This window comes from Calonectris borealis, chromosome 6 (genome assembly GCF_964195595.1).
Source record: "Calonectris borealis chromosome 6, bCalBor7.hap1.2, whole genome shotgun sequence".
NCBI lineage: Eukaryota > Metazoa > Chordata > Aves > Procellariiformes > Procellariidae > Calonectris > Calonectris borealis.
Window position 1 is genome coordinate 21157411 of NC_134317.1, and position 19344 is coordinate 21176754.

A 19344-nucleotide genomic window follows, 5' to 3' on the forward strand; every position below is an offset into this window, starting at 1 on the left:
TACTTTGCTATCCCTCCTACTTTCTGTGTCACCTTCACAGTTTTAACAGCTATGGTCTCAGCAGCAGTAGCTGCTATATATTCAAAAGAATTTTTTAGAACCCTGAGACCTGGCTGGTTATATAAAATCGTGTATTTTAGTCGCGGAGTCTCAGTTTAAGCAAGTGTTCGAGCATGCAAAAATTCTTTACCATTTCTGACAAGAATTTATGGATGTATATCAGTACCATCTAGTGGCAATAAGAGTTATAGCACCTAGTAGGCTCGCACAGGAAATGCCAGATTTGACTTCAATAACCAGGATCCTTCAGCAGGAAGTTAGGTGTGGTCTGTAAAAGGAGACTTTAAAAAAAAAAAAAGAAAAAGGAGGAAAAAAAAAAAAAAAAAGAAAAAGGAAAAGACATGATGGAATTTTAGCTGCAGTCTTCCTTGGTGCCATTCCAAACCCACACAAGTGCAAGATTCTTCACTGGTAATGAATTTTTAATTCTTTCCTGCAGTAGTAAAACAGGATTATGCCTTTTTTTTTTTCTTCGTAATTAACAATAAAATCTAACAGGATTCTGCAGCAGGACCACTTTCATTTTCCTAATTAACCCTTCTGCTGCTACTAGTCAGTGCAGCTTCCAGCAGCAGTTTGCTACAGACCGTCCATGACAGAATGCACCAGATGCATTTGCCTGCAATGCAAGAGCATGCTCATAGGGAGACCTGCAGGAGTTGGGATGTGTGTGGATGTCTGTGTAGGTGTAAATGGCTATGTGCATATGGTTGAAAAGGAGGAGAAAGCATCGTGTTGCAGATTATTTAGCAGGCTTCAAAAATATGAATTTGTTGCAGCTGTGCTGGGGTATATGTATTTAGCGAGACAGTAGAATAGGATCATGCTGATTGTATTCTAACCATTGTATCGTTTTAATTTGATAATTGTTTCTTGGGTCTTACTCAGAAGTTTTTACTTTTTATTGCATTTGCTATATTTTTAATGTGCTTACTCAGGAGAAGGACTCTTGAGAAAAATTCTTGAAGGCTACACCAGAGATCCCATTTATGATTTCAGATCAAAGTATTTGCATTGGGAATATTTTTCACTTGTTCTTTTTAACTGAACTGTCTGGAGACATTAAGAAGAGATGGTTCTGCTCTTGTTAGTGAAAATTGTGAAAAATATATACAATTGATATGGTATCAGATGTAAAAGATCTAAGTGCAGTATGTAATGATTAAAGATAATTTTTGTTTAATTCAGCAATTCTTCCAGTGCACAGTGTGTTGCCAGGCAGGGGATCTGAATACAGGTGCTTATGCCTGAATCTTGTTTCCTGAGCTGGCAGCTCTGCAAAGGCAGCATATTTGTACCTGAAGAGTGCTTTCAACTGATCCCTCTGGCCTTACATGGCAGTAGTGGATTCTAGGAGTCATTTCTGGTCCTTCTGGCTAGAGGGAGGGTTGGTCTAAGGTGCAGCTTTCAGGATAATAAGGAGGTGAATTGTCTGGAGTCTCACTCCTCAACACCAAATCAGAAACACTTCAGAGCTGTTGATCGCTCACACTGAACGTGGTGGAAAGTATCTCCTACTTTATTCACTGGAATGGATAGCATTACCCTTGATAAAGGCAAGAAGATATTATTACATAGTATGTGACATTTTTTTATACAGTCTATAGAATTGGCAATCTATCATCACAAGCACTAAGTGAATTTTAAACTAAATGTTTTAAGAATTGATACCTTCAAGACAACTCTAAGAGGCCAGCTGCAAATGAAAATAGTTTGTTTTGAAATAAAAACAAATGAAAAAATCCATTTCATAGCAGCCCCCTCTTGGATGATAATTACTGAATTTAACAAGATGTCCCACAGAAAATTCTATGAAGGTATATTCCTTTACATTGTTTGTAGCTATTTGTGTTACTCTAAATTTTTTCTGTGTATTTTATATTTTTAGCACTTTTTTATGAGAGAGGCTAAACAGTAATTAAGAGGTGCAGGATGAAAAGATGGCACAATCAGTGCTGGTACCACCAGGACCTGACAGCTTCCGCTATTTCACAAGAGAATCACTTGCAGCTATTGAGCAGCGTGTCAATGAAGAAAAAGCTAAAAAATCCAAACAAGAACGCAAAGATGATGACGATGAAGATGGCCCAAAGCCAAATAGCGACTTGGAGGCAGGAAAGACACTTCCGTTTATTTACGGTGACATACCTCCAGGAATGGTGTCCGAGCCCTTGGAAGACCTGGACCCATATTATATCAATAAAAAAGTAAGTGCTTTGTATATTTCTATCAGACTTTAAGAAGATTAAAATACAAGGAACCCTCTCACAGACATAGTATTTCCAGTATTTTGGACCCGGTCTTTTCGTAAAGTATATATTCTCCCGGCAGCGGATTTCATTGGCAGAAATCTCAATTATAAGAAAAGAAGTTAGCAATGGAAGTTTGTGGGACCTGGTCTGTAGGTAGAGATGCATTTAGGTTTATTTTAATATACCTGGTATTTTACTGAAATTTGTAACTTCCAGTGTTTTACACACAGGAGAATTGAAGAAGTAGCACAGGGGTTATCTTTAGAATTATTATTTTATTAATTGCTGTATTATAGATGTGAAAGGAGCAGATCTTCACTATGAAACCCATCTCAAAGGTAGCTAGACACCTTCTCACTAGCTTTCTTCACCGTCACGCGGAAAGCCTAGGTTGCATTCTCTTGTTGCTGGGAAGGATAGGGAAGTATGTAAAGGTAATTTCTCAGGATATTCCGAAGATCTTCCTCTTCCATTTTGTACTCTGTAGAGGCATCATATATCCAACTTAGATAGTCTGGGTGAAAAATTTTTCATATCCAGATTTATATTGTTCTATGATTGCTATCAAAGAGGAGGTGTTTAAAAGAGGGAAATAAATAGAGGAGGTAGGAATTCCTCTTGGAGTGTCGACAGAATGTTACATAATTTAAAAAATATGTTCATTTAAAATATGTTCATTTATGTTATTTTTTAAAAAATAAACCCACATATTTTCTCTTTGTTTGAAGTAACAACAACAACTGTTGTGGCCAAGCACAAAAGTGCTGAACTTAAGACTTTTGACCAGATGGCCTTGGGTTTCCTCCAGAATTGCAGTCCCTCAGATTTTGGCATAATTTGTATTGCACTATCATTATTCTACCAGTAAAGAAGAAATTACTGCATTTTTTTGTGTGTGTGTCTTCATAATTTTTTTCATGTGCTTTCTTTTTTTTCCTGTGGAAATTAGCTAGTGAATAAAAACAAATGAATTTAAAAAAAAATGAAAACAAAAAAACTACTTCAAAGAAAAAGGAAGAAAACCCCCAAGAACTTTTAGGAGTCAAACTTGAACTAAGTGAAAAAAATGCAAATGAAGATATTTCCTGCAAGAACTAGGGGTATGCATCATCACTAATATGTTGAAACAATAACAATATAGGCATACCATGATAAACTAAACAGAGAGAACAGCTTTAAAAAATCAGCTGTACCTTAAATGTTCATTGCAGAATTTCTAAAACTCAATTCATGCTAAGGAGAATTGTGAGCTAAATTTGAAAACAAGGTTTTCAATTAAATATCATGTTCTCTTCCCTTTACTCAAGTGATTTACCCTGTTGAAGTCTGGAAGTAAGGCAAATGGAATTTGCGTCAAAGTACTGATCCCTTTCCTTCCTTCTTTCCCAGTTCTGCAATAGTAAATATCTAAATTCAGTGCTGGAATCCTAAAGTTAGCACACGTATTATCATGCTTTGGAAACTAGAAAAGTAATTCTGCAATTGACTGTGGATGTGAAGTAAAATCGTGCTGAATTGCTTGTTCCTGATTGAGAAATGCATAGCAGTTCTCTTGATCGTTTCCAAAAGCATGGTGGTTTCTAGTGGGAGATGTAAGACTCCAAACTATACGTGCATTGCAATCATAATTTTTCCTATTATTTTTCGTAGTGTTCTTTGCATATCTTTGAACATTCCTGTTTACGTCAGGCTCCATTTTAATTTTTTATATGTCTTGATGAGTCAGCATTGCACAAATGATGCTTCATCAGAGATTTTGTCAGAGTAAAGGGAAAAGAAAACCTTTGAAAAACTCTAATTTGAGGGCAGATTTTCTTGAACTCCAGGAAGAATAGTAATAGAGTTGAAAAGCAATTGTAGCAAAGATAGTACATTACAGACCAATCCTTTCTCCCCTACAATAAAGGACCAATGGCTTGAGAATCAATGGGTATCTGGGAATGCAAATATGTTCAGTTTGGAAGAGCTGAAATTTATGATTTCAGGCAGGGGGAGGCATTGTGTTTTCAGGATTTCAGCTGCTGTATTTGGCACACCTGCTCAGAAAGTAGAGCATAATCTTTACAAATGCTGCCCTCTGATTCCAGCTGAGGCAGATCATGGCTGCTGGCAGTGCTCCAGGTTTGCATGGCTTCTGTTCCCTTTGGGTTTTTTAGGGCTGCCACAATGCTGGCTAGATCCACTTACCTTCAATGAGCATGAACTTTCACCCATGTGTAGAAAGAAAACATGATAGAAATAGATAGGAATTTCCCCAAATGTATGGAAATCTAAATAATTTTAAAACTTACTGCATGTTAAATAAAGGCTTTATTCTTTATTTCCCAGGTTTTAAGAAAACTATTACATTTATAAATGCTTTTTTAATGTTGGCAGTATGCATGAGTTATTGCTGAAATTGTGGAGAGAGAGTGAAAATATATGGATTATTGAACTCTGTATTAGGTAAAAGTAAAGCATGACATAAAAATAGACAGAACTGCAGGCATGAAACTCTCACAAGAAATAGTTGAAAAGAGAAGCAATATATTATTCTTTTCTTAGAGTACAGCAAAAACTATCCAGTTCATTAGTGTTATGTTGAAAAACTGGTTATTGAACACTCTCAATTTCCTTATTTTCATGAAGATCACTCTTGAAATTTAGATCACTTTATAGTAGTGTTGTTGTAGTACTTTGATGTGATAATTGATGCTGGTTATTTGATTCAGGGAATGTTGAAGTTTTAATGGCTCTCATTTTTTTTTTTTTAAGTCATGTACCTCAGTGTATATATTATAAGGTACAAAAAGTATACTGATCATTCAAATATTACATTTGTACCTTATATATCTGTCTTTGTTTTCTAGCTAGCTATATCAGGATTACTCATGATTTCTAAATAAATCAATTATTCAAATGTTTTCATGCAATTATATTTACAGTAATTTGACTGGACTCTACTATGTGTGAACTGGACAAGGGGATTGTGATTCTGGGGGAGGTGTAAATGGAAGAAGAGTTTGACCAAATTTGATTAATGATGAAATAAAAATGATTCTGAGTTTGAACTTGTAACTTGTTTGTAACTTGGTATCTTTTAAACGCTATTTTTCATTCTGTGTTTCTTTTTCCAGACCTTTATAGTATTGAATAAAGGGAAGGCAATATTCCGATTCAGTGCCACCTCTGCCCTGTACATGTTAACTCCTTTCAATCCTCTTAGAAAAATAGCTATTAAGATTTTGGTACATTCATATCCTTTTCAAGTGGTTAGTCTAAAACTGTAGTGAATGAGATGTTACTTAGTATTTAAATAATTCTTTGGCGCATGTCCCAGGATCAATATGATCTATAGTGCTTTGTCCCTCTTCTCTCTACTATTTCTGTCTTCTGTTCTTTTTCTTATTCCCTTCTTACATTTGTGTTCATCGCTGGATCTTAATATAGTAATATTAGAAGTCAGACAACCAGTCATCGTCCTTTGCAATTTCTTCCTCTGTCTTTTTTCTTTCCCCATCTATTTTTTCCCTTCCCTCTTATTTTTCGTATAATCATCACATCTTTTTTCATCTTTTCCCCTCCTCCACATTTTTCATAAACTGCACATACACTGCTTAAAATACTTTCAGTTCTTCACTGACACTTTGTGTTAAAAATCAAATCTTTGATCCCAGGTTTGTGCTTGCATGAATATTTAGTGAAAATATGGTTTCATTATTCCTTTTCATTTTCTGATTCAGATCACAATTGCAGAAGGATAGGTTGATAAAACAGCTTAGATTTCTTGTTTTATTATATGTTCTCAGTCCTATATGTATCTTACCTGTCTATTTTATTTCTTAATCGTTATTGCATTATGTACTTGTAATCCTGTAGATGTTTTAATTTCAGTCAAGCAGGTTGTGAGATTTCCACATTGCAGATAGAGATTTGCAAAGCTAAATGATCATAATGACTTACCTATTATTTTGTCTTTTTCAGTGTTTTGATAGCTGACTATAATAGGCATCCCACTGGTCTGATCCCAAATGCTGATAACGAGCAATGAATGCATTGACTTCAGCAAGTCTGCTTATTTAAGGAACAAATGCAAATATTTGCACATTTACATTTTACAGGAGTCTAACATAAGCACACTGAAAGCAGTTTTGTGTAGCATTACATATAGGGATCCTAAGATCATGTAGAATCTTGAAAGGATTTTTTAAAATCTTGGTATAATGGAAGTCTGGTAATTACAATGGTTGTTGTGTGTTGGATGTTGTTATCAATGGCTAGGCTACAAATGACTTCAGAATCAATCATGACACTACATAGCCTGTTTTGTATTTGCTTGCTACAGGTGTCACTACAAATAATTATTTGTCAATTATGTGACACTCCTTAGCGTGTTATAGAGCATTATTCAATTACATGGAATAATGGAAGATCATGGGACTGAAATGGTGATGAAGAGCTAGAGTCACCAAAGTCAGAATGCTAAAAAACATTTAAAATTGTGGGAAGGTATATTCTAGTTATTTCTCCACTGATGAAGGAATAGTGAGGATTTGCAATTCCATTTCAGCAAAAGAATTTTGAAAGCCTATGTAAAATACAGGCTTGTGAAACACTCTTATAATGCATTATTTTTTATGGTTTTTAAAATACCTTTCTCTTCTGCTCTGTTCATATATGAATTATATAGTGAGAAACTAGATTCTGAGTAAAGGATTTGAAATATATTTACTGAGCAGAAAACCTGAAGAATTGTTGAGTGTAATGCCATAGTAGTTTGACAGTTCAGAAGGCAGAGGTATTTACTGTCACCTGAAGTTTTTTTTCATTAATGTAGACGTGCAAAGAAAACTTCGTGAGGGGAACCTCGCAGTACTTCCCACCCCATTATACTCGGATTTCTATTTAGGAGCACCGTGTGAACCTGCATTTTAGTTACAGAAGCTAAAGCTGTTCTCAAAATCGAGCTTTGTCCTCTTTCTTGTTTTAGTTGATGGTGCCATCATGTGGACATTTTGTGCATCATCTATGTGGTTTTCATTTTGGTGTTTGTATTTTCATTTCTAAGAAGAATGAAGAATGTCATCAGTCCTGAGAGTGAAAGGTTGTAGATCCAGAGCAGTTCTGTTAAAATCAATGAAGTTATTTATGACTTGGACCTGTTCTGGAATTCTTTTTAGATTTCTTTTTTTGAGAATATAATTTGCCTTCCCCTCCATCAACATTTATGTTACAAAAGCCGTATATAAAGCAAACGATAATAAAATAATTTTCTCCCTAAAATTTCCCTATGTTCTCTCCTACTATGTGATAACTAGATTTCAATATCTGTATTATAATCATATGCAAAAATTTGATACATGCCAAATTTTATGGTGAAACATAAAAGAAGAAAAGTGAAGAATATGTATTTTTCACTCTTTTGTATGCATGAAGTAGATCAGATTTGTCTAGATTATCCAAAACAAAGGCTTTTTGTATTAGTCTACTAAATTAGAAGCTACTGCTTTAAACTTTCACATTTTTATTCAAAAGAAAAAATCATCTAAGGCCTTCTTAAAATTAAGGGTTGGGATTTTTTTAATATCTTTCAGATTTTCTAATTTTTAGTATGTGATTGTTCTCTTTTAGCTATAAAGCAGCGACTGTGGAAGCTTTAACATATGCAGGGCTTTTCCCTGAGTGTTAACAGAGCAGCAGAGGGATAAATAGCTCCTGATAGTGGAAATCTGCCAAAGCAGCGTGTTATTTGATACTCTTTTTATGAGATTTTCCGGCTTACATTCCTTAACTCTTAACCTACATTATTCAGCATGCTTATCATGTGCACTATTTTGACCAACTGTGTATTTATGACCATGAGTAACCCTCCAGACTGGACAAAGAATGTAGAGTAAGTTAAATGGATTTTCTATGAATAATATTCAGTAATCTGATATAAATTGCTGTAAATTATTTTATATTAGGATGGCATCCACTGGCAGCAGCTACCTTGTTGGCATATCCTTTCAGCAACTATTCTGATGCTAGTTTCTTCTATGTAATATTAAATACCTATATTTTACAACATTTCCCTTATTACAAGTTGTTCAATGTCCATCCTCTGTTTGCAGTACTACATGGGGAATGTAAGAAGAGAAGCTAGTCTTATGACCATGCAAAAAAGTGGATTATAAATATTTTCCACTGCATTCTATGTTATGTCTGTGCCAGAATGTGGGGAAATACGCTCTTCCATCTCTATTGCGATAACCGTTACAGATAAAGGGATCGTCTAACGAATGGCTATGTTCACCATAGTGCAGTTTTCCTTTACCAAAAACAATCTAACAATGGAAAGCTTGTATGAAAAATAAGCTGTTAAAAAAGTGTTTAAGTAGTTGGCTATTCTTCCCATAGGAAGAGAAAAGGTCCAATATGATGTCAACTGCTTGGTGCTGATATACAATGGGTGCATATTTTGCAATAGTTCCAAGGCCATAGACCACAGTGTGAAACACTGCTCCTCATGGTGCTTCCTTTTTGCAATAGCATTTTATGCTTCTGCTTCTTCTTCATTCCTAACTGCTTTGGATGATACGTACCTGTTTAATCTGCAGTAATCAAAAGTGAAATCATAGGGCTATTAAAATCAGTGGAGGCATTCTCATTTTTAGTTCAATATGAACATATATGTATTCGGGATGTCAGGCATATAGTAAATATTTATGAATAAAGATAGCTAGCTTGAATATTTCTTCATGTCATTATATTGTGCCATTTAGATATACAACAGAAGTCCTTCTCATCTGTGAGTAAAGTTCTGCAGGAAAGAAATTTTTGGTTTAGTAATTGAACTGAAAAAATTCACATTGGAAAGTTGGTTTCAGGTTGGCTCAAGTCTGAAAACCTTTCAAGCCTTTTAAGCAGTTTAATTTGAATTCTTTTCCATTAAAGATATAAATGAAACTAAATTTCAAGATGACATCCTGTGGAGATAGAAAATTGAAATTACTTAGATGCCAGAATTCAATATTTTTACTTTTTACATTTCAAACACATTTTTTAGTCAAAATAAGTAGCTGAATTTTATTGGCATTCATAAATATTTTTGGTTGTTCTTGCACAGGATTTTGCATCTGAAAACACTCGTTTCGTTCCAGTACTATGCCTGTCTTGCTGAAGGTGAAGTACTGGATACACCTACTCTGTAACAAAGTCAATGAGGGCTAAGGTTGGCACATTGCCAGCTCATGGTACTAAGTAACATTTCAGCATAAAAATAACATTGAAGAAAGAAGCTTTTAGTCTGGAAGCAACTTGTGAAATCCTAACATAATCCATCTGTGTGTTTGGTTATAACATGGATTCAGATTGGACGTAAACATGCACCAATGAAGTAACTGGGAATTTTGCAACTGTCTTGTTGGTATAGATTATAGAATTTGAATTTAAGCTATGGGTTGTCATTTAGTCTTTTAATCATAATTTGATTCCTCCTTCTTCCTTATGGTATAAATTCTGCAGATGTTTAAAGTTGGTTGTAACTTCCATTAAATTCTTATGCCACTTAAAAAAAAGATGATGAGAGTAAAGCAACTAGAGAGCATAATGTGTAATGATAACATATATGTGTTTCTATAAACTCTGTCTTGCATATTTTCCTCAGATACACATTCACTGGAATTTATACCTTTGAATCACTTATTAAAATTCTTGCAAGGGGCTTCTGTTTAGAAGATTTTACATTTCTTCGAGACCCATGGAATTGGCTAGATTTCACTGTCATTACATTTGCGTAAGTCTTCTACTTTTTTTTTTCTAAAAAATCTTTCTGATAGCATGAAATTAGTGACTAAAAATTGCCTCATATTTTGTCAGCCAGAACATTTGGAGCCTGGACTTCCTGTGGTTTCAATATGTTTCTTCTACCTCTTTTACACATTTTAGTATTTCTAACTAAGCATGTGCTGCAGAGGCCAGCATGGTGTGCCAGCCCATTAGGATTGCGAGTGCCATCAGCCTGAACTGTTCATATCCTGTCTCCTTTCTGCATACCAGAATTAAAGGAATCCTTTTGACTTCTTGCTATAAACTGACCAAATTAGGTTTCAAACATCAAGTCAATGTGGTTTATTTTGATAAAACTTAATTTTATGGTCAGAAGCATATTTATAACAGGCAAAATACAGTGAACGGTGAAGAGGTCTTGATCAAAGACCCAAGCAAACAGGGTAAAGTCTGCCTCAATTCTGAATAACTGTGATTTAATTCTACAGGTATGTAACAGAATTTGTAAACCTAGGCAATGTTTCAGCTCTTCGAACTTTCAGAGTATTGAGAGCTTTGAAAACTATTTCTGTAATCCCAGGTAAGAAGTAGTTGGTGTAAGGTGTTAGGCCCCTCGTATCTCCAACTGTTATTTGTGTGCTGTCATTGTGTTTGTGTGTGAACTCCCCTATTACAGATATGTGACAGAGTTTGTGGACCTGGGCAATGTCTCAGCGTTGAGAACATTCAGAGTTCTCCGAGCTTTGAAAACAATATCAGTCATTCCAGGTGAGAGCTAGGTTAAACACTGAGGCTGACTTTTGTTCCGCAAAGGCTGTACTCACGTTTTTAAACCATATGCCTTGTTTGCTACACATTGTTAATAAAATAAAAAAGCAGGAATCAAGACATGTAATTTTATTTAAATTGATTCTTGCTTTTCTTATATTAGTTGTATTTTCTTTTCAAAAAAATCAGCCTTTGAGTTTAACAGATTCTTGCATGAGATATTTGCAGTAAACAGCCTATGTGATTTGCATCTTATGACATCAAGCTTTCCTTACATGTTTTAAATATAAGTTAATTTTAAGCTTTCATACTGATGCAAATTTTATCATTTATTGCAGGCACTTGATATAGCAACTTAATTCAGTTTTAAGTCATATAAAAAATTAAACTCTAAAGGATAGCATGGGCCGTGCATGGGGTATTGTTTTAAAGATGACTTTCTTCTCCAAACCATCACCCCTCTTATATTGTAAAAAGATTATTATGAGGATATCATTCAAATATGCACTTATAATGTCTTTATAATGGGTTTACTAATGCAGAATGCTTTTTAAAAGGTTTATATAAGGAAGGTTTGGGCAAGAAGCATCAGCAAAAGCAAACAATGCTTTTCTATGTAGGGTTGAGATATAGCATGAATAATAAAATCACTTGTTTTGGCATAAAGAACCTATTTGGTATATTTTTTTTCTGTACACTATAAAATAAGCATAAACCTACAGCTTTTCATTCATCTTCACAAGTAATAAGGCTTTTCATGAAAATTACTGTATCACAAATATTAGATTCATTTAGTTGTCATTTTGCATGAAATCTTTATCTTGTCAGGAAAAATCACATTTTTTTGTGTGTGTTTAGTATCTGTTTAGCATCATAATAAAAATCTTTTCTCTTTGCAGGCTTGAAGACTATCGTGGGAGCCCTAATTCAGTCTGTGAAGAAGCTCTCAGATGTTATGATCCTGACTGTGTTTTGTCTGAGTGTATTTGCACTAATAGGGCTGCAGCTGTTCATGGGCAACCTGAGGAATAAATGCCTGCAGTGGCCTCCAGACAATTCTACTTTTGAAACAACTGTTATTTCCTACTTTAATAGCTCTGTAGGTGAAAATGGTACATTTATTAATACAACAATGACAACATTTAACTGGGATGAGTACATCGAAGACAGAAGTAAGAGTTAATTATATCATCTACTGCATTGATTTTCTGGAATTTTTTTAAACAGATACAAAAGCATCAGTATCTTTCCATTGCAATTAAAATGGTGTAATCTGGCCAAGAGACATAAAAGCACTCATTTTGTGTAGTAAATAAAAGAACAGTCATAATGTAGTTTGACATACTCCTAATATTGTACTTGGTACCAAAATATCTTTTTGCCTTTTACTGAATATGACTTTTAGAGTACATCCACATTGCAGCACAAAGCAGAAATTTCCATGCTAGCTTCAAGCCTCCTGAAATAATGTGACAGTCCTAATATGGGATCTGAAATCGTATAGCCACATTAGTGCAAGATAATGCCCAATGTCATAAATCCACATTTGAACAACAGTTAGTTCATGAATCCTGCCATAGCGTGTAAATGCAGCTGCATTGTTTTTCTGGAACTGCACCATACTCCCTTGCACAGCACAGACATGCCTTTATGAGAGTACCGGTAATTTATCCCATGCTTCTTGTTCTAGCAAAATAAGAACTAGATTCCATATTATGTATCTTTTAATTTTTTTTTAATCTGTGGAAAATCAAGAAATTAACATTTTGGTCTTCTTTGTACTTTATAACTTTTAGGTAGTTAGTGTCACTACTGTGCTAACAAAAATTGTTTTAAAGTTCAGATAGAAATACTCTGAACATATCTGTAGTATATAGCTATTCTGTCTTTCACAATGGTAAATAGCTTTAATGTCTCCTATTTATTCAGTCTCTCCTATTTATTTTAGTGTATTTAGGGTATTAACCTTGTAATTAGGTATAATCTTGGGTTTTTTATAAAGTCTCTATAAATTTTGTAACTGATGCCTGTATCACTGAAAGTTAGGAAATCTCAGTTTAACAACTAAATGCTTTTGGAACCAAGTCTTATTGCCTTATAATCTTTTAATATACTTATCATATCAGCATGCTTGTAGTATCATAGAAATGTCATCTTGGAAAAGATTTTGGATGATAACCCGTTGTTAAAAACACCTGAAAAACGGATTCCATTCCATTCCCCTTTAGCCGCTTCTAGTACTATATCCCACAAATAGAAAGTTTTTTCTGAATATCTGACCTAAATTTTCCTGATGTCAGATTGAATATATTACTACTACTCCTGTGGACTTAGAAATAAGATAATTGTAGACTACTTTATATTAGTCTTTATGATATTTTAAAACTGTTATCTTCTTTATTTCTGGTCTTTTCTAAACCAAGCAAGCCTATTTTCTGTTTTGCATTTTCTATACCTATTTTCACATTTTTTTTTCTTTTTTGGACTCTTTCCAATTAGTCTGGGATTTTGTTTTTTCTTTTTTGTTTGGTTTTTTTTGTTGGTTTGGTTTTTGTTTGGGTTTTTTTTTTTTAATGAGATGCTCAAATCTGGTACTTACTCCTTTAATAAAGGTACAAATTAGAAGTAATTCCCTCATGTGCCATATATGGAACATTCCTATTAACACATCTCAAAATTACATCATTTTTATATCAGCACTGTATTGTTGATTCACAGTAAACTTGTGGTTCGTGACAGTCACTGCATCTTTTTGTACAGCAGTGGCTGTGGCCAGGTCCTGTCTATTTTGCATTTACGTATTTGATTTTGCCTTGTCAACTGTAGCATTTTCCACTTGTCTCAGTTGAAATAAATCCAATTGCTTTTGGACCAGCTTGTCAGTTTGTAAAGGTCATTCTAAATTTCAATCATCTTCTCTCCTAACTTCAGAATACTTGATGCATTTTTTCTATTATTTCATGTCTTGAGTTGGTAATGAAACTTGTTATGAAAACCGTGTATAGCACAGATCCCCGGAGGATCTTCAGAAAGATGTCCGTATGAATTGACATTGGGCCACTGGCAACTGCTCTCTGAGAATCTTTTTTCAAGTCTTTTGTGATGATTCCAGCCAAAACATATCTCCTTTATTTGCTTATGAAAGTGTCATGTAGGACTTATACCCATGACTGTTGTCCTGTTATTAAGCTGGCAGGAGACGGGAATAATTTTATGTATGGCATATTTTTTACAAACTCATATTCACAATTTTTATTACTTATCATTATCATCTTTATATTGAAAAATTTATTATTTAAATGTTTTCCAAAATAGTGGGCTGAGAGTTGAGCTGACTGGATAGTTTAACTGGATCTGCTGCTTACCAGAGGAGGAGCTGTGCCACATAAGAATGTGAATTAGGCCCACAGACAATTTTGAAAATCCAGCTTGGTGCCTATCTGCATCTTGAAACTTTTTCAGCTTTTTAAGTAGGGGTTAGATCTCTCATGGGGCATGACTATATGATCACTGGAATGTCTGAAAATCCACTGTTTTCTTATCTGATATCTGAGAATACATTGCAGATGCATACATTATGCACATAATCGCTCTCTCTCTAAAATGAGCAGATTTTATGCTGTCTCTATCATATACTGGTGGTGACAGAGTAGAAGCAGTCAGTAGGAACTGGTTGCAATTCCCTGCTTGTCTCTTTAGCATTAGCCCTCGGTTAGTTCATGCCAGCTAAGCTAGACCATGCCAGCTGGCAGTGAATCTCAAGGAACCATCTGCTTCCTGGGAACAGCCAGAACATACCTAATTTTGGCAACTTTAGCTTAATATGTCACCTGACCCAAAAATCTCCACTAGAGATTCCCGTTTTACCATAAGAATCCCAAACTAGGAATTGATGGCAAATTGGTTTTCCCTTTCTGCCTCAAAGCAGAACAAAGAAAAGAAAAGAATGTGCCGGGGGCTTTTAAGACTTCCATCTCTTTACATTATTTTTTACTTCATTTTAATAGTTAGCCTATTAACAAAATACATATAGATATTCAGGTACATTCCTCTGCTATAGAATTTGGTGTAGTAATTTTTTGTAATGTACAATAAAAGCTTGGTTTCTCCCTTAGCTGCTCAAGTCAAGATCCAGTTAGCAACTTCTTGTGTGTGTTGTGTTTTCATGCTGCAAAAATTTCAGTACTTGTTCACGTAATATTTGGGTAAAATAGTATGTAATGAATAATTACCAGTGAATAACACTAAATGGTATATATCAAAATGCATGAACAAAGGCAGGGAATTGTCCTTATCCTTTGTCTTGTTTTCCTGGTATTTGTTCACTCATTTGCTGACATACACAATTTGGTAACCCACCCATTGTATCTTATTCATTTGGGTAGGTTACTGAGAATTAGCTGTACAACTACCTTTCTGTTTTCTAAAGAAAGGCCAACTTCAAGACTCTAGAAAGTAATTTTCCTGTCAAAACAGTATTTTCCATGCTTTTCATTCCTAATCATTATATATTTCAGTTAAACTGTTTGTTAGCTCTGCTTGTTTCTTTAAAGTGTAAAAGTCTATATCATTGCTCAATTTCCGTTAGGTATAAATGATGTCTTTCTCATCACCTTTTTAATTTATTTTTTTAAAAAACAGATCATTTCTACTTCTTGGAAGGACAAAATGATGCTCTGCTGTGTGGCAATAGCTCAGATGCGGGGTAAGAAAATGATCAAAATTTTTCATTATGCATCAAGAAAAAATAATTAGCTACTTAGAATAGCTCGGGTGGTCAACTTTAGTATCAACTGTACCATAGAGTTGCAAATTACCAATGTTTTGCAATTGAAGCTATACCTAAATATAACCATCTATGTGATTTGAGTTTACACAGGCACTTTCTTCAGCATCTTAGGCTAATTTTGTAAAGGTAACCACATGAATGTTATGTGCATAAATGTTGCTGCCAGCTTGCTGACAACTGTTTATCATCAGCCATGCTAGTTGACATTCTTCTCTTGTCCTGGTGGAGATGTGTTGATATGACAAATTGTGGGGAAGGGTAGGTTACTATTAGTTATATTATTAAAGCATTGAAATATCATTAGGAAATGGAATTAAAAAATGAAAACCAGTAAGACATTTTTATCTTAGGCATGTAGAATAAAATTTTACTTGTTCATAATTTTATTAGCAACTGGTACTCCTGAACAATTTTGTGATTTACTATAGCATATCGTAATTTAGAGTAGTTGTTAAAAATAGCATTTCCTCTTCTTTTGTAGTCAATGTCCAGAAGGATATATATGTGTGAAAGCTGGTAGAAACCCCAACTATGGCTACACAAGTTTTGATACATTCAGTTGGGCATTCTTGTCACTGTTTCGATTGATGACTCAGGACTTTTGGGAGAATCTTTACCAGCTGGTGAGGACTTACTAAAATAAACAGCACCATCACCAATACCATTACTACATAGTACTTACATAGTTATTTTCATTCACGTGTCCCTAAGGCCTTTAGGACAGAAATCATCTTTTATTTCATATATGTAAGCTGTCTAAAACAATAGAGGCCTTGTTCATGATTTAGGTTCCCATGTGCTACTCAAAATACATAATAAGAAATAGCTGCTATTTTATGAAGGTGGTTAAGCATTATTGTTTCTTTTCACAAATGAGTAAATGAACTTAAGTTGTTAAAGCTTATTACCCAAATATGCTGTAAATAGATGTAACTTGATTTGCAGTCTAGTACAAATATGTTGTCTTTGAAAAGGTTAGGTCTTGTCCCTGAACTACACATACCCTTAACTTGAAGGACAGTGATGTTGTGCAGCATGACATTTTGTATACTGCAGTGTCTTTGTAGCATTGTAGTTTGGGACTGATGAGACAAGAAGGTAAGATGCTGGTTAGTGGCCCCACTACTGTTAGATTTAATGGCTATAATATAGATGTATAGTGGGGGCAGCAACTGCTACTACAGATTCTCATTGGTAGAAGTTCTGAAGTATTCAAGCTACAGAATCTTATTTACCTTGACCATAGTAGAAACAAAACTTGGATTTTTGCACATGTAGCCAGGATATAATACTATGTGTATATGGAAAAAGTAACTAAATAATCTTGTGTTAACATAAAGCAATCTTGTAATGTATTTCTAGATTATAACACAGATGCTACCATATTATCCAACAGTATTTAAAAGTTTGCTAAAAATGTGTATTATCTCTTTTTCCCCAGACACTGCGTGCTGCTGGGAAAACATACATGATATTTTTTGTTTTGGTCATTTTCCTGGGTTCTTTCTACCTGATTAATTTGATCCTGGCTGTGGTTGCCATGGCCTATGAAGAACAGAATCAAGCAACCATGGAAGAAGCAGAACAGAAAGAAGCAGAATTTCAGCAAATGCTGGAACAACTGAAAAAGCAACAGGAAGAAGCTCAGGTATCCCTCTAAAGTAAAATTCCTTCTTCCATTCATGATTGTGATTGGATGCTTTATGTCCACGTATGAGAGTACTTTTACTCCCCTACTCCTAACAATATATTACCTCCAGGCTTATAAATTCCTTTGTTTTGCAAACAATCTTTAATGTTTTCCATTGCACTGTTTCTGCTGGCTTGAGTGAACCTGTTAATTTGTAACAAAAATGATAAACAATAAGCTAAAATACTGGATTTTCACACTGGAGATGGAAATTAACTTTTTAATGAGCACTTGAACAAGTTGCCCAGAGTGCTTGTGGAATCACCATCCTTGGAGATAATCAAAAGCCATCTGGACATGGTCCTGGGTAACCTGCTTTAGGTGACCCTGTCTGTGCTAGGGAGTTGGACACGATGACCTCCAGAGGTTCCTTTCCAACCTCAACCATTCTGTGATTCTGTGAAATGGAGATGGAGATGTGGGGGAAAATAACCCCAGGAATTCTGCTTATTTAAGTAACAGAAGCAAAACTATTGTAGGTGCTGTGGGAGAAGTATTTTGCTTCAGCAACATTTGGCTTTTTCTACTCCTTCCCCAGCTCTCACAGCAGAAAGCCATAGTGTTCCAGTTTTAAAGAAAACTGGAAAAAGAGGAGAAACTGGAGAAAACACTTCTGTGGTACAGACATCATGATTACATACTGCTTTGAAATTCCTTTTCATTTTTTGAAGACTCTGAAATCTTTAATAGGATAATTGATAATGTCTGCTTGGCATGTGGCCACATAGAGCAGCAGTTGAACTATGTCTTCCATGTAAGCACATGACTAAAGTCAGCAATGGGTTTTTTTGTTTGGTTGTTTAGTTGGTTTGTGGGGTTTTTTTACTTGTAAATAAATGTTAATCAAATGCTCCACCAATGTTCGAAACTTCAAACAGAAACAGGTCTCTAGTACCCTGCAGTTTAACTAAAATCTCTGATTATGATTTGCAAAACTGAGATAAACAATGTTACACCATATCTTTAATAGACTAGAGAGTATTCAAAATCCAGCAAAATGGTGTAAGAAAGTGTTGCTTCCCGTTAACAGGGATTTTTCCTGTTGTTTGAACCTTGATTCCCTACTTTTACATAGCATTTCAGGTGGAAAATTCATTGCAACGTATTGCTCCAATCTAAAACAGATGCTCGTTAACTTGGTTCTCTGACAGCACAGTTTTCCCTTGGGCTGCTCTAACTCCTGGTTTATGGAGCAGTGGCAAATTATGGTTCCTGTGGTATTTCACAAATTATACTTATGATATGCTGGGTTCAGTGAAGTGGGAGCATTGCTTTTATTTCAAAATCACTACTTTTTTAAAAGTGGCAATAAATTTAAAATAGTGAGTAGCGTGTGTTTGTATAAATGTTGTAAATTGCATATGTGCTTGTACGTATAGGCAGCAGCAGCAGCTGCAGCAGCTGACTCAAGAGATTATAGTGGAGTAGGTGGAATAGGTGGATTCTCCGAAAGTTCTTCTGAGGCATCAAAACTGAGCTCAAAAAGTGCTAAAGAGAGGAGGAATAGAAGAAAGAAAAAAAAGCAAAAAGAACAATCTGAAGGCGAGGAGAAGGATGGGGAAGAATTTCACAAATCTGAATCAGAGGACAGCATCAAAAGGAAAGGTTTCCGATTTTCCATTGAGGGGAATAGACTGACATACGAAAAGAGATTCTCTTCCCCACACCAGGTACCATAGTATTATTACCTCTTAAACGTCTTTGTTGTCTACTCATCATATAAACAAAACCCTGTAAAGTAGTTTGGTCAATTCTTGCAAAAGATACCACAGATTCTTTAATATCTTAAATCAAAGTATGACCAAGTTCATACTTTCAGCCAAAGATGAAACTGTAAGAATTTGAGAGATTTTGTTTTTATTCTGAATTTATCTGTGAAAAATCAAAATAATGTGTATTAATTAAAATTGGTTGTATTTCAAGTTTCTTAATGAAAATGGACCTATCTCCCCATCAAGATGGATGTATTCAGCGTGATCAGTGGCTTCAAAATTTGGTGCACACATACAAAAGAATTTCATGTCTTAAATGAGGAA

The 19344-nt window shown here is 34.8% G+C and overlaps 1 protein-coding gene across 1 annotated transcript in view; it reads left to right on the plus strand.

Moving 5' to 3' along the window:
- Nucleotides 1-337: 337 nt before the first annotated feature.
- The window catches only part of LOC142083555 (sodium channel protein type 2 subunit alpha), a 56853-nt gene continuing 37846 nt past the window's right edge, over nt 338-19344 (plus strand). Inside the window, exons 1-11 of the mRNA XM_075153100.1 lie at nt 338-471; nt 1949-2267; nt 5429-5547; nt 8095-8184; nt 9940-10068; nt 10550-10641; nt 11729-12001; nt 15471-15534; nt 16100-16241; nt 17060-17266; nt 18688-18978. Of these exons, the coding sequence (XP_075009201.1) occupies nt 2001-2267; nt 5429-5547; nt 8095-8184; nt 9940-10068; nt 10550-10641; nt 11729-12001; nt 15471-15534; nt 16100-16241; nt 17060-17266; nt 18688-18978 (1674 nt within the window). The 5' untranslated portion in view covers nt 338-471; nt 1949-2000. The remainder of the gene's footprint in view (nt 472-1948; nt 2268-5428; nt 5548-8094; nt 8185-9939; nt 10069-10549; nt 10642-11728; nt 12002-15470; nt 15535-16099; nt 16242-17059; nt 17267-18687; nt 18979-19344) is intronic.